A 15921-nucleotide genomic window follows, 5' to 3' on the forward strand; every position below is an offset into this window, starting at 1 on the left:
GAGAGTCCCCACAACTCTCTGGAGCAGATTTAGAGTGGGGGAGGGGACCTCGGGAGGAAAGAAGAACCATTGAAAATGACTTCCCTTCCACAGTTAAAGGCTTTACTGTCAGCTGAGCAACACTGTTGGATCAATCTCATACTAGTGGAGACGTTTCACACATTCTGCTGCAACTTCACTTGAAGGAATTCATGAGGCAATTGTCCCTTTATCCCATATTAGCTTCTTGTTGTTTTTCTTTACAGACATTGATGGTTTGGGGAGCAGTACAATAGGTGGGCAGCTGATGGCGTCTGCATCCTCGCAGTCTCCTCTCACCCACACCCGGAAGCCAGATGATGCTGTTCTTGCAGGTAAAGGATCCACATCATGGGAACCATGAGCCACATTTGTATATATTTGTAGTATTTCAGATATTCTCTCAGCCCCCCCCCCACACACATCACTTAACCTGGTAAAGCTTCCTTCTCGTTTTCTTTATCTCTCACATCTACGCGCATGATCCTATGCTGACCCAGGAACTGTGGTTTAAATAAATAATTATTTCATTTTATGCTTTTTACAAAAATAGCTGAAAGTGACTTGCAAAAAGTTAAAATGCCAAGATTCTAACACACACACACACACACACACACACACACACACATTTTGGTGGTTTTTAAGCAGAAGTTGGATGGCCATCTGTAATGGATGTTTTAGTTGAGGTTCCTGCATTGCAGGGGCCGGGACTAGATTACGCTCAGGATCCCTTCCAGCTCTACAATTCACCGATTCTATGATCCAAAACCACCAAGAGATTCCTTTTCATATATATCATACTGGGAAGCAGGGCTAATTTGGGAGTGGAGCTAGCAACATGGCCCCACTCCTGTTTCGGCTTAGGAGTGAATGATGGATTTTAAACTTTCGTCCCAGCTCTCTCCAGTCATGATGAAAAGCATGTGTCTCCATACTGCCTGTTAATTAAGCTCGGGGGGGGGGACCTGACATGTTTCGTATTCTTACTATTTTAATTGATTACCCACCCTTCACTCCAGGTCCCGGTGCAGGTCACATCAATTTAAAAACCATGTAAAACCTTACAGCTGTAACAAAAATTGCAAGCACAAAATTGCAGTTTTGTCCCGAAAAGTGTCAAAGGCTGGGATAAAGAGGTGCATAATGATGCTGTTTGCGTCATGTCGGTCTTTGCTCTGACTGATGCTTGTATTTCCCAAGACTCCCAATAAACCATCTGTTTCTCCTTTCTGCTGCTTCAGGTGCTGCTTTTGCCCGATACCTGCTAATTGGTTGCTGGAAGAATTTAATTGACACTTTATCCACGCCTCTGACCGGCCGCATGGCAGGCAGCTCCAAAGGATTAGCCTTCATTCTAGGAGCCGAAGGAGTCAAGGAGCAGAACCAGAAGGAGAAGGATGCCATCTGCATGAGTCTGGATGGACTGAGAAAGGCAGCTCGCCTTAGCTGTGCTTTAGGTATAATGCACTCATCAGCGTAGGCCCCATTTTTAGGTGAATTTGGGCAGGTAGGTGTCATCCTTGCAACACCCAAATGTGGCAGCTTGAAAAACAGAAGCAATCAGTAAGCTGGGTTCACTTCCCCCTATATATTTCTCCTTATATTGCCAGTGTTTCAGCTGGTATATAATAATAATAATAATAATAATAATAATAATTCATTACCCGTGTTTCCCCTTTTTTAAGACACCGTCTTATAACTTTTTTTCCTCAAAAAAACACACGGTGGCTTATTTTCAGGGGGTGTCTTTTTTTTTAAAAAAAGTGCTGGTACAACTGGGTCCCACTGGCTCAGGACACTCGGCGCTCTCTTCCGCGCACATTATAAACACCACACTCTAGCCAACTGAGCTCTCCAGGTTTTACTGTCAACCAGGCTGGCAGCAGCTCTCCAGGATTTCAAACTTGGGGGTACCTGAGGGTTAAACCTGGGATCCTTCTGCATACAGAGCACAGGGTGCTCTGCCACTCTGTTATGGTCTTTTCCATTTTCTGCCTCTTCTATTTTTTCCCTTTCCCCTCCTACCCATCCTGAGTCAAGGGCTCTCCTTCCTTGGAGGCATTTAAGCAGAGGCTGGATGGCCACCTGCCTCGGAGACAGATGTGCACACAGGGGGGGACACTTTGTGAGGGAGGCCGTGACCCGTCCCACTCCAAGACGCTTGTGAGGGAAGCGCGAGGGGGACGAGGCTTGGGCCATGCCCTTGTGCGCGCACACGCGCAACCCCGACTGACGGACCAACTGAGGGAAGGGAGGGATGAAAGGGGAGGAGGGGGAGGGGAGCAGCTTCGGCCCTCAGTGAGGAGGCCGGGCGGCTGAATGACGAGCCGAAGCGGAACCTTTTCTCTGTCGGGGGGGGGGAGAGACACGCGCGCAAAGACACAGAGACGCACGTGCGCACACACACACACACACACACCGAGAGAGAGACGCGCGCACACCGACACACCGAGAGAGAGAGAGAGAGAGAGAGAGAGAGAGAGAGAGACGCATGGGGGAGAGAGAGAAAGAGACGCGCGCGCACACACACACACACATACACACAGAGACGGACGCACAGGGAGAGAAAGAAAGAGACGCGCGCGCACACAGAGAGAGTGCGGCTGCAGCGCTGACAAAGCACGAAGCAGCGCTGCACTTAGGGGACGATGGCCAGGGAGGGGGGCTGCGGGGTCGAGGCAACGTGTGAAAGGGAGGGATGGCGAGGAAGAAGTGGGGAGTGAACTGATCGGGGCTTTAACATGCCCGCACGCGCAAAAGGGAGGCTCAGAATGTGGAGATCGGTTCTGGCTGCTTCTCTTAAAGTGCATAAGCAACGAGCCTCTCTCTCTTTCCTCCTGCCGCTCGTGCCCTTGGTGCTCCGTGCGGCGCTGCTTCACACTTTGTCAGCGCTGCAGCCGCCACCGCTTCCGGGCACCGACCCGACCCCGCAGGCTTCCTCCTCCTGTCGCGGCCGGCATGCTGGGTCCTGCTAGCTGGTGCGGAAGTATGGCTTATTTTCGGGGTATGTCTAATAGCTCTCAAATGGTTAAAAACCCTGCCATGGCTTACTTTCTGAGTACGTATTAAAAAAGGGGAAACACGGTATATATACCCCGCCCATCTAGCTGGATTTTCCCAGCCACTCTGGGCAGCTCCCAACAGAATATTAAAAACACTATAAAGCATCAAACATTAAAAACTTCCCTAAACAGGGCTGCCTTCAGATGTCTTAAAGTCAGATAGTTGTTTATTTCTTTGACATCTGATGGGAGGGTGTTCTGCAGGGCAGGTGTGACTACCGAGAAGGCCCTCTGCCTGGTTCCCTGTAACCTCACTTTTCACAGTGAGGGAACCTCCAGAAGGCCCTCAGAGCTGGACCTCAGTGCCCAGGCTGAACGATGGGGGTGGAGATGCTCCTTCAGGTATACTGGGCCGAGGCCGTTTAGGGCTTTAAAGGTCAGCACCAGCACTTTGACTTGTGCTCAGAAATGTACTGGGAGCCAATGTAGGTCTTTCAGGACCGGTGTTATGTGGTCTCAGTGGCTGCTCACAGTCACCAGTCTAGCTGCCGCATCCATCACTAGTCTAGCTGCCACATATATGGCTAGTGGGAGGCAGAGAAATTCAATAGTGCTGTTTCTTGCTGCAGGGGTTGCAGCTAATTGCGCATCTGCCCTTGCTCAGATGGCCGCAGCTTCATGTGTTCAAGAGGAGAAGGAGGAAAAAGAGGTGCAAGAACCCAGTGACACCATCGCTCAAGGTACGACTCATCAAGGGGATCCCCTGGTTATCATTAGTGATTATATATGGGCCAAGTGCTGGTCATTCTACCTTGTTGTATTAAGATTATAAGTAGTTGGAAGCCTTGTCAAATGTAATTTTCCTGGGCCTGCCTATAATAGGGATGTCTCCCTTTGGGTCTACTGTAAAAGATCAGTAGTGGCTGCATGCCTGCAGAGAGGCAGAGCCCACCTAGATCTGAAAGTGGTGGGTGGGGTGAAGAATCTCATTGTAGTTCTTGTTTATTGCTCAGTATTACCTGGTTTTCCTGAGCATAACTAGCACAGATATCAATGGGGCTTATTCCCAGATAAATTTGTTTTGTATGGCAGCAAAGAACATCCTCAGGGTCCCTTCCAATTCTATGATTCAACATGGTTCTATGATTTAAATAAAGTAAGGTGCTAGTAGCTGCATAGGATGTGCAGAAATCAGTTATTTTAACTATAGTGAACTCTCAAGCCCTTTCTACTTTTGTCAAACACTGCCTGAACAGAGGAGGAGTCAGGATCGGACCCACTCATCCTGCCCAGCCTCTTGAGCATTCAGTAAGAGGTGTGAAACAGGCTCTCGCACACAGTTCCCTCTGTGTAGACCAGGGGTTGGCAAGGTTTATCTTGCCTGGGCCGGATCAGTCCTGTGTAGATTCCTCTGTGGGCCGGATTGTGCGTGTGCATGAGTGCGCGTGCCCGTGATTTTTGGCATCTGCAAAGACGCAATTTCCGTCTAAAGACTAGGGCCTGCATGCAAACCTTGAAAGAAGCTGAAAATAAGTTTGTTTGTTTTTTAAAAGAAAATACTCTGCAGTGGTACCTCGGTTTACAAACACAATTGGTTCCAGAAGTCTGTACTTAACCTGAAGTGAACTTTCCCATTGAAAGTACAGTAATAGAAAGTGGATTAATCCGTTCCAGACAGGTCCGCAGAGTACTTAAACTGAAAATACTCAAACCGAGGCATACTTAAACCGAGGTATGACAGTACAATAACAGTTCTCTCCTATACAGAAGCCTCTCTTGCTTTAGACGTAACAAGTTATTCTTTATTTCTAACATTTACATTTGTACACAGTGAAACAGAAGGTGGAGCAAAAACTGGAGCAGATGGGGAAAGTGCAAGGGGTCTGCCTCCACACAGCCCACGTTTTGTGCATGGATGCCATTCTTAATGTGGGGCTGGAGATGGGAAGCCACAATCAAGACTGCTGGCCGCACGTATTTAGGTATGGAATTGGAAACTGTATTCCATCTTCAGTTTGAGGCAGTTTAGGCTAGACGGCAACACAACATTTCTTTGAAACTGACAACATATGTTGATTGGCAGGTGCCTGGTTTGCTGTTCAGTGCACCTGGTGTACTTTTTTCGATTCCATAAAAGTAAACAGGCAGTGTGCTTGTACTGCAAAAAGAAAATGAAACATGAGTACTTTTTAAAAAAACAGATTATCCCCTGATTGATGGATTATTTAGGCAAGAGCTCAATACACATTTGAAAGTTCACTGCATACAGGCCCAATTTGCAAGTCACACTAAACTCAAAGTATGGCTTAGTACGCATGCACAGGCGTGTAATTTTCCAGAGCAAAGATCATAGTCACATTGCTCCCTCCTGGTCTCTAGTTTATCCTCTGGTCTCTAGTCACCAGTTATGGTGACTCTAGATAATCCAGACAATTACGCTTGTATTACTATGAATCTTATTTGTATATATTAGAGCATTGAAATTTCACTCTCTATTATGCAACAGCTGCATCTAAAATGTAAATGTAATTTAAAATGTTTTTTTTAAGTCAGTAATATTGTAAGGAAAGTTTAAGTTTATGAATAGCTAGCCCAGTGACACCTTGCTTACAAAAGAGCTTTTCATTTCAGGAGGCTTAAAACTACTGTGAATCATCCTCAAAGAGTAAATGTTGTACGCAGTGAAAAAAACCAATAAGGTCCTCTGTCCTTTTGCTTTGTTTTTTCAGAGTTTGTGAGTACATCAGCACTCTGGAACATGCTCATTTCAGTGATGGGACATCTCAGCCACCGGTAACTATTACCCAGGGCCAACAGGCCCCAGATGGGCTTCAGGGAGATGTTCAATCTACAGACAGCACCCAGGAACTGACTCTAGACCAAGAGACGGCGCTGAGGAATCATCCTGTAATCCAGCCAGTTTCCATTCAGGAGCTCATCAAAGAAAGCAGCAAGGGAAGAGCGTTTGATTTCCGTGGGGGCAGCTTGATGACTGGAAGCAACGCTGCCAAAGCTATCCTTACCCTCTCCACCCTGGCAGACAGGTATTGTTGACATCACATCTGACAGTTGCTACATGTTCTGAGTTTCTTCAAGAAACCATCATGGATGTGTTACTGTGAATATTCCAAATTGGCAAATGCTGCCATTCTAGTGCAATGCTGGCAACACCAGAAAAACAATCAATGAATGTTGTAAAATATATACAACCCCACTAAGGGCATGCAGCTTTTACTTCTTCCAGGTACTTGTGTTGGTTAACTTCCTTTCCCCCTACTTCCACCCCAGAAGGGTTTGTGTATTTTAAAAGTCAGACTTCATGCCCCCCTAGTGATGCAGCAATAAAACTGCTAGTAAAGCTAAGCAGGTTCCCATATGGCTTCAAATTGGATGGGAGACCATGTGTTGAGATTCCTACATGGCAGCGATAGATGACTCTTGGGGTCCCTTCCAACTCTACAATTCTATGATTTGGTCAGATCAAGTGATATATTCTGTTTTTTTGCCTGAAGGCTATTTGAAGATGCTGTTGACAAGTTGAATCTGATGGCATTGGGGGGTTTCCTGTACCAGCTGAAGAAAGCCTCTCAGTCCCAGCTCTTCCACTCAGTTACAGACACTGTTGATTACTCCTTGGCAATGCCAGGTAAGCCTCTTAAGACACAAAGCATCCTATATATATATATATATATATATATATATATATATATATATATGTTATACCATGTTTGAAATTTATATTATTATCAATTACTCTGCACTGTCTTTTTTGCCCTGGTAGGTGAAGTAAAATCTACCCAAGACAGGAGAAGTGCGCTCCATTTGTTCCGTCTTGGAGGGGCCATGCTCCGAATTGTAAGGAGTAAATGCCGTCCTCTTCTCCACGTTATGCGCTGCTGGAACTTGGTGGCCCCTCACCTAGTGGAGGTGAGAAAATTACAAAGGCAATTTCTCTGTGTATTGTAAAAATTGTAAAGGGCAATCACAATGTTAATTAATATACAGTGGTACCTCGGGTTACAAACGCTTCAGGTTACAGACTCCGCTAACCCAGAAATAGTACCTTGGGTTAAGAACTTTGCTTCAGGATGAGAATAGAAATTGTGGGGTGGCGGCGCGGTGGCAGTGGGAGGCCCCATTAGCTAAAGTGGTGCCTCAGGTTAAGAATGGTTTCAGGTTAAGAATGGACCCCCAGAATGAATTAAGTTCTTAACCAGAGGTACCATTTCTTCATGATAGGTTGGCTGTTTGTATGTTTGGTTGATTTATGTCTCCCCCTCTATCTCATGGGCTCAGAACAACATACAGCCATTTTTCTAAGGGGATTGCAGTCTAAGGAAATCAAATAGCTCGGGGAGATAAAAGAGGCAAAATAAAATTAAAATGGGGTTGTAACATGAAATCTACCGTATATTCTGGCGTAAAAGACAACTGGGCGTAAAAGATGACCCCCAACTTTTCCAGTTAAAATATAGAGTTTGGGATATACTCGCCATATAAGAAATACGACCCGGCGTATAAGACGACCCCCGACTTTTGAGAAGATTTTCCTGGCTTTAAAAAGTAGTCTTATACGCAGGAATATACATAGCTCAAACAGATTTCCTCGTTGTACTTACTGTAGACATTTTTAATGCTATGCCTCACCAGATTTTCTTTGAATTCTCTCCCACCCTCCTCCTTGCCAGTTCTTGTCGAAAATGCATTTTTTGCTTGACTGAAATCTTGCTTTTTACTCCTCTTGTTGCTGCAGGCTGCCTGCCATAAAGAAAGGCATGTTTCTCGGAAGGCTGTCTCTTTCATCCACGACATCCTAACTGAGGTTCTGACAGACTGGAATGAGCCCCCTCATTTTCACTTGAATGAGGCCCTCTTCCGCCCCTTTGAGCGTATCATGCAGCTGGAACTCTGTGACGAGGATGTCCAGGACCAGGCAAGCTAAACCTCATTTACAATGGCAACAGCCTACCCTCAACTGCAAGACCCCTTTGATTCCTATTATATGCCTAGCAATCACAATCCTTTCAGTTGCTTCCTGGGAATGGGAAATGGCAAGAGAAGATTCTGTGCAGGGCTTGTTTGTATTTTATATTGGAAAGGGTTTAGCATTGGGAGAATTTCATTTGAAGTGTCTATCTTTCAAGTTTCTGAAGCAGGTGCTGCTGGATTCCAGTTCCCATCAGCCCCAGCCAGCATGTCCAATGGTCAGGGGTGAAGGGAGGAAAGCCACAGTCTCCTCACCTCTCTTTAAAAGAGTGTGAGCAATAGCTAGCAACATCACCAAAGTCAGGAAGGGTTTTTAGTTGGATTCCCAGAGCTGGAACCACAAATTATCCATGAGCATCTGAAAAAGAAAATGGCAGTATACAGTGGTGCCTCGACTTACAAATTTAATCCGTTCCGAAGGCACCTTCGTAGTTCGAAAAATTCGTAAGTTGAAAAGCGCCACTGGAAATGCGATTTCCCATAGAAATGCATTGGAAACGGGAAAAGTAAGTCGAAGCAACCCCATCTAAAAATTTGTAAGTCGAAAAAAACCATCAAAAACCGCCGCGGTTTCCCTTCGGATGTCGAGAAATTCGTAAGCGTGCGGCCATTTGCCCCATTCGTAAGTCGAAAAATTCGGTTGCCGAGTCATTCGTAAGTCGAGGTACCACTGTATGTGCTTTGCTTAATATGCATGGGATGTAGGCCTCACAATTCAGTGCTTATTTGTGTTGCCATAGTGCGGGTTATTTTTTAATACTATAATTAGAAAAATGTTATCAACAATTGTATTGCTTTCTACTCAAGTCATGTAGGTCTCCTATAAAAATATAAATAAGCTGGTTGCATTATTCGGTTGCCTATATAAAATCAAAAGTGGCACACCGGGGGTGGCAGTGGCAGAGGTAGATTTCCAGCAGGTGGGCCACTTTGCTTACCAGGAGGGGAAGGGCAGTGGAGAGGTTGACACACTGCAAACAACACCCATAGGAGCACTGGAATGGCCCTGCCAGTGCATTTACCCCCACTGCAACCTTCCCCATCTCCTGATAAGCCACAGAGACCCCGCTCCTGGGAAGCTCCTGTAATAGCTCCACCCCACCTGCTGACCTGCTTCTGTATTTCTCATGCAGTATATTCTCTGTGCTGGATTGTTTACTTCTGCAATGCTTTGTGTGCTCCGATTGTGCCAGGTGATCACATCCATAGGCGAGCTGGTGGAGGTGTGCTCGACCCGGATCCAGTCAGGGTGGAGGCCATTGTTCAGCGCACTAGAAACCGTGCGCAGTAGCAGCAAGTCAGAGGTTAAGGAATACCTTGTTGGAGAGTATTCAATGGGTAAGACCTTTCTACAGTTTTCTAGATACCAGTATTTAGGTACTGGGTTTTTTAAGGGTCAATGTTTGAAAGGCAACACAATCCATATAGCAGACTATCCAAAACATACTGAATAAAAGAGTACACCTGAGCTACTGTGAAGTTTTTGCATCACAACAGAATTCTGGAAGGTCTTTACGGTGAATGTAACATTTCCCCCCACATGCTGAAAAATGAGTGTCCATATAATTTTATTTCTGTTCAGCAAAAAGTTATTGAAAATGGATGAGCCCTTTTGAACTCACTAGGAATTCCTTCTATGCATATAGGATTGTGCTGTCAGTCACTAACCAGCGCAATTTGACTCTATGCTTGTCTCTAGCAGCTGCATTTAGTAACATGAATGTTTTTATGTTGTAAATCACTTTTAAGATATTAATAGTAAGCAGTATAAAAGCATTTTCAAGAAATTTTCAAAGATACATATACTAGGTTTGTCTGTATCAACTGTGAGTGAGCACTGAATGCAATATTTGGTTCAGTGGCTCAAACTGTTCTGGAGGCTGCTCACTTCATTTCTGGTCTGAATCAGGATCTCACTTTAGGAAACCCCAAGTTTGGTTCTCAATGATTTAATAGGGATATGTACACAGACCCAATTGCTACAACTGCGCAGTTAGATGTAGGCCAATGTCTCCAGTTGTATAGAAGACTTGTAAGGTGCCTGTGCACCATGGCATCTGAAACCCCAAAATCTGGAAGAGCCATTTTGACTCTGAAAATTTATTCCCATTTTCCTTGTAGTAAAGCCACTGAACACTGTGGGGCTTACTTCCAAGTAAATATAGAATTGCATTGCACATTACATTTGAAGCAAGTTAGAAAATCACAGGCTTTTCCAGTTAATATGTATCTATATCAGCTAAACAATTCTTCTTGCTCCCTTAGGAAAATGCCAGGCACCTGTGTTTGATGTCTTTGAAGCATTTTTAAATACAGACAACATTCAGGTCTTTGCAAATGCAGCCACCAGTTATATCATGTGCCTTATGAAGTTTGTCAAAGGATTGGGTAAGGAACCTTTCAAATATATCCATCTATATGTTTACAATAGGGTTTGATGTTTGTGGAGACAGATGCAGTTTACTGGATGAGAGTGAATGTCAACAAAGGCTATGAATGCATTTTAGAGGTATGAAGTCACAGCACTGTGATTTGAGAAAGTGTGCCCAGATGGAGCTATTATGGTGTTCTGTTGTAATTCCACCCTGCCAAATGTTCACTTGTTCCAAGAATGCTAGTGGGCTTTTTTGTTTCCTTTTTGAAAATGAGTCCTTTGCCATTCCCTGATCTGCAAGCTTTTTTAAAATAAAAAAAACTGCACCCACATTTGCCAGGCACCCTCACAGTTGTGAAAGATGCTGCCTACAAAGAGTTAACTGCTCTTTCCTGGTGATGAGGCACAAAAGGGTGAACTTTGAAGTGATCATTCTGGCCATCTGTATAGAGCATGGAAATACATGATATGAGGAGTGGGATGGCCCTACAGTAGAATCCCTCTGGGCAGGCAGGTTTAAACATACAGGTGAAATTCGGAAAATTAGAATATCATTGAAAAGTGCATTTATTTCAGTAATGCAACTTAAGGTGAAACCAATATATGAGATAGATGCATGACATGCAAAGCAAGATATGTCAAGCCTTTATTTGTTGTAATTGTGATTATTTGTCGTTAGGCGGGTCAATTATAAATGGAATGTAATTAATGAAATGTAATAGTGATGTTTATTTTTGTTTATTTTTGTATTATTGTAACTATTTGTTTTATTACTGTGGAATTTCCAAAAGAAAGCATTTGTAAAAATTAAAAGTTGCGTTACTGAAATAAATGCACTTTTCGACGATATTCTAATTTTCAGTTTCACCTGTACTAAGACATTTATTCATCCTGCTCTGAGAGTTATTCCTCATAACTGCTGTGTGCATTTTGTGAATTAGTGAATCCCTCTGGATTCCACAATCACCATACAGGGTCGTAGTAATTAAGAGCATTCAGAGCAGCATTGTGTTCTGCTTATATGTTTTCTTTCTTCCCTCCCAGGGGAGGCAGATTGCAAGGAGGTTGGGGATTGTGTGCCAGGATCAGGATCCATGTCTACAGACTTGTGCCTTCCTGCTCTTGATTACCTCAGGCGGTGTTCTCAGGTGAGCGCAAGGATGCTAAAAGCAGCTTGAAATGGCATCCACAAGGGGGTAGAGGCTCCCTGCAGCAGCTCTTTCTTGTGTAAACAGGTTAGTCACTGCAGCATGCAGAAAAGCCCTGAGCCTCATGGTGAGCCTCTTACAAATGGCTCACTATATAGAGCAGCAGCACACACATGCAATTTCAAGTGGAGCATTCTAGGCTAAGAATACTAATACTACTACTACTACTAACAACAACAACAACAAACAACAACAACAACAACATGCCATCCATCTGATTGGGTTGCCTCAGCCACTCTGGGCGGCTCCCAACAAAAAATGGAATGACTGCTGAGGCTCCTGTGTCTCTTTCCTTCTCTCTCATATATATGTATTTCTCCTTCTCTTTCATGAGTGGGATCACAATTTCCCTGGCTGACACACACAGCAAATCTTTGAGGTTTCTGGCATTCTGGCAGTGTAGTCTATTTTTCTCTCTCTTGCCACAGGGAGCACAGATGAAGCAGTTACCAATTTCTGTGCTCTTTCTTCTGCCAGATCAGAAGCCGTGCAAATGTTTAAACACAGTGGCAACAGCTTTTCCCATCGCTCCTCTTACTGAGAAAACATAGCAAAGTGATTGGGCTACTAACGGCTGCTGGGCTTTGTCTCTGTTTTGCTGGAAGAGAGAGAGAGATGACATGATGGAGCAAAACCTGGCTGCCTAGAGGCAACTGTTACTCACCAAAAGTGTTAAGGAAAGTGCTTGCTTACAGAGTTGCCAAGACAGTACAGTATATGTAAATACGTAAAAGGCCAGGAAACTTAGCATACTTCCATGCTCAGGTTTTGATCAGGTCCTGTGTGCATTAAATCAGCATGACCAGCAAATGACAGGCACAAACCACCCAACTCCCTGCATGATAGATATGTGGTTTCTCATGCCTTGAGGAGGGTGTCAGAGCCCATATGGGAGTGGTGTGATGCTATTATCTTTAGTGACCACACACCAGGTTATCCTTCAGTTTTGTTGGGTTACTCCCACATTTCTGAGTGTAGCATTGAAGCATGAAACAAGAGCCCAGACAAATCCCTGGGCATGTGCACCCTTTCCTTTGAATATAACACTTACTTTAGCCAAATCATTTTCTGTGTGACTGTTCTACAACATGTAGCTCTGGAACTATCATGACAGCACATACTGCAGAGTAGTCTTATCAGAGTGGCTGGGGAAACCCAGGCAGATGGGCGGGGTGTAAATAAGAAATTATTATTATATCATTTCTCTCCCTTTTTTAGTTGCTTGCCAAAATCTACAAAATGCCCCTGAAGCCTATTTTTCTCAGTGGGAAACTTGCTAACTTACCCCAAAGAATACAAGAACGGTCTGCAAGCAGTGAAGATGGCATTGAGTGTGTCCTTTCGGATTTTGATGATGACACAGGTAAGCAAAATTACTGTGTGATCCTAAAGAGGAACGTTCTTAAATAGCACTTACCAAATGGAGCTTGTCCACTCACCTGGGGCTCTGGGGGAGCAGCTTCTGCTACACCACACAACTGCAGCCCAGTACCTTGCCTTCTGGCCAGTCAGGACCCGGAGCAGGGGGCTGAACTAGGCCCACCCCTGCTGTATTTAAGAGAACAAACTCAGGTACCGGTAGTCACCCTCTTGGGAGATTGCCACATGATTCACCACCCACCCACCTGTAAGTGACCTGCCAGAAGATGAGCGGGCAGGCGAGAGTGAGGACCTTGCTATGGTTTATCCAGTTGCCGTATTTGAGGCCAGGGAGGAATTTTTCCTGCTACAAATTGACTGGTCTTTAGGTTTCTGCCCACCTCATAGCAGCCATCACAACTTTGGCAGATAAGGCATTGGGTTGGATCCTTAGCTGATCAGGTCCCCGTTAATGGGGTCCAGGGGAGTCTACACAGGGCTGATGGACCATAACACCCCTCCCAATGGCAACCTGAGCGGGATCATACCTCCTGATCCATGTCAGAAGCGACCCCCCCCACCAAGCTCTGGGCCAGCCCTATCCTGTTCAATAATAATAATAATAATAATAATAATAATAATAATAATAATAATAATAATAACTTTATTCATACCCCGCCCAAACAGTTGGCAGGTTGCTTAATACTAGATGCATACCCAATGCCTTGGGCCAAAACCTACTTGCATCTGTAATGAATGAAAATTGTGGCCTATTTCAACCCAATACAAATCTCCTGTGTTTATTTCTATGGTTTGCCCGTTCCCCACGGGCATAATGCACCTGTGACAGCTATGACGTGTGATTTTACATCTTCACCATTCTGTATGCTTATATATGCTATGATTGTAACCTGCTCTGGGTTCCACTATTTATGGATAGTTTTACCTCAAGAATGCAGTCTTCAACAAGACACACACACACCCCAAAAAGGGTGCAGCCCTCTCACCTACATTCTGTACATTTATGCATTTATATATCTAAATAATTTATAATCCTCCCACCATTCAAAAATATTGTGGCCATGTACAAAGAGAGAAATAAAATGGAATGCAAGGCTAGAACAATAAGTATACATTAAAAACCATCTGGAAAAGAGAAATGGGGCAGGAACTGGGAACCTAGCAAACTAAATGCCACAACAGAAAACCTATGCTACACATAGCTTCTCACATGAGGTTTTGTTTTGTTTTCCTAGGCCTTATTAATGTCTGGATCATTCTGCTTGAAGAGTTGACAACTGCCATATCCAACTGCCCCCGTCAGCATCAACCTCCCACCCTGGATTTGCTCTTTGAACTATTGAGAGATGTTACCAAAACACCTGGTAATTGGTTTGAATTTACTGACTACTACTAAAGTGTAGGATTCCTACCCCTGGGTCGGAACAGGGATGGGTGGGCTCATTAAAGTCCACCCCAACCCATCTCCAGGCAGATTTTTAATAGAGAATCTATTTGAACTGCCTGGAAACACACAGTTAAAAGTACTACCTGCAAAGTGCTCTGCTCCCCTGGAATACAAGTTTTTATTGAAACCTTTTGAAATAGCACCCACCTGCCTACAGCATGCCCACCTATTGCATGGGGTTCCTTCTCACCACACACCTTGGACGAACTTGGTGCAAGCCCCCCTGGGTGCAGCAGAGCTTGGTAGCATTCTGTCATTCCCGGGGGGAATTATACAGGGGGAAACATGGCTGCAACATCAGCTGAGCAAACAGACACAGCTCTGATGGCACTTTTGTATCACCCCCCAAACACATCGTTGATTTATTGCTGTTAACATTTTAGAATTGTTATATTTTGTTGTATTTTGTAACAAGGACACAGGGAGCTAGGCAATTTGATTTTTAAGGGGGACAATTCGCGTATGAGTTATTAAAAGTTAATGGCCTTTTAGGCTTCCTCCATATGAATGGGAGTTCACTTTTCGAATAATAAGAATTATATGTCACGGGGGGGGGCATGCCTGCTATTTATAAATCTGTTATTAAAGCAGCAAACCCACCAGTAGGAAAATACACAAGTGTATCATAGAGATGCTACCTGAGTGTTGACTTCCATGTTAAATGTGCAGGCATTATACATGGGGCTTTTTTAAAGGGGAAATTGTAATATGAGAAGCTGCCAGTAAATTACTGGCATGCCAGTTATGAAAGAAGCTATGCAAATGGCAGGTGAAGTTCCATATACTACTGCACAGTTGTAAGGGAAACCCTCCTTGCAGTGCATCTTGGTTCTCTGGTCAGTCTCAAGGAAGGGAATCCATCATGAGTATATAGGATGTATTGTCCTGAGTTAGCCCTAAGCATCTCTTTGAAGGCTCAAAATATTTATCTGCCTTGTGTTTTTCTTCTCTAGGCCCTGGATTTGGTATTTATGCAGTTGTTCACCTTCTGCTCCCTACAATGTCCCTTTGGCTTCATCGCAGCCACAGCGACCATTCTTACTGGGATGTGGCATCTGCTAATTTCAAGCATGCAATTGGCCTTTCTTGTGAACTAGTAGTGGAGCACATTCAGAGTTTCATACATTCAGGTAATTTTATGTAGTCTTATATGTTGCAACCCATTCTAACCGTACTCCTGTAGACAAACTTTAGTTTTGGCATTAACTATTACAGTGTGGTCAAGACCTTTTAAACATGGATAAACTGCTATTGGAGGAGAGAAAAGATTATGGTAGAGGGTTTTTTTTAAAAAAAAAGGTGTGAGCTTTGCATATATATACTGGAATGCTTATTTATTTCTCCAGTGAAAAATGAAACGACTCAGCTGTCCTTGCTCTGTTTATATCAGGCTTCCTCAACCTCGGCTCTCCAGATGTTTTGAGACTACAATTCCCATCATCCCTGACCACTGGTCCTGCTAGCTAGGGATCATGGGAGTTGTAGGCCAAAAACATCTGGAGGGCC

At 44.3% G+C, this 15921-nt stretch overlaps 1 protein-coding gene across 4 annotated transcripts in view; it reads left to right on the top strand.

Annotated features, from left to right (window-relative positions):
• The window catches only part of ARFGEF3 (ARFGEF family member 3), a 70833-nt gene that overhangs the window by 43981 nt on the left and 10931 nt on the right, over positions 1–15921 (top strand). For all 4 annotated transcript variants that reach the window (XM_035108881.2, XM_060272717.1, XM_035108883.2 and 1 more), the window contains exons 15-28: positions 246–353; positions 1260–1475; positions 3650–3760; positions 4852–5002; positions 5750–6064; positions 6533–6666; positions 6802–6947; positions 7774–7953; positions 9200–9344; positions 10272–10394; positions 11425–11528; positions 12807–12951; positions 14204–14332; positions 15369–15545. In XM_035108881.2, coding sequence (XP_034964772.2) covers positions 246–353; positions 1260–1475; positions 3650–3760; positions 4852–5002; positions 5750–6064; positions 6533–6666; positions 6802–6947; positions 7774–7953; positions 9200–9344; positions 10272–10394; positions 11425–11528; positions 12807–12951; positions 14204–14332; positions 15369–15545 — 2184 coding nt within the window. The remainder of the gene's footprint in view (positions 1–245; positions 354–1259; positions 1476–3649; positions 3761–4851; positions 5003–5749; positions 6065–6532; positions 6667–6801; positions 6948–7773; positions 7954–9199; positions 9345–10271; positions 10395–11424; positions 11529–12806; positions 12952–14203; positions 14333–15368; positions 15546–15921) is intronic.

This window comes from Zootoca vivipara, chromosome 3 (genome assembly GCF_963506605.1).
Source record: "Zootoca vivipara chromosome 3, rZooViv1.1, whole genome shotgun sequence".
In the NCBI taxonomy this organism is placed as follows: domain Eukaryota; kingdom Metazoa; phylum Chordata; class Lepidosauria; order Squamata; family Lacertidae; genus Zootoca; species Zootoca vivipara.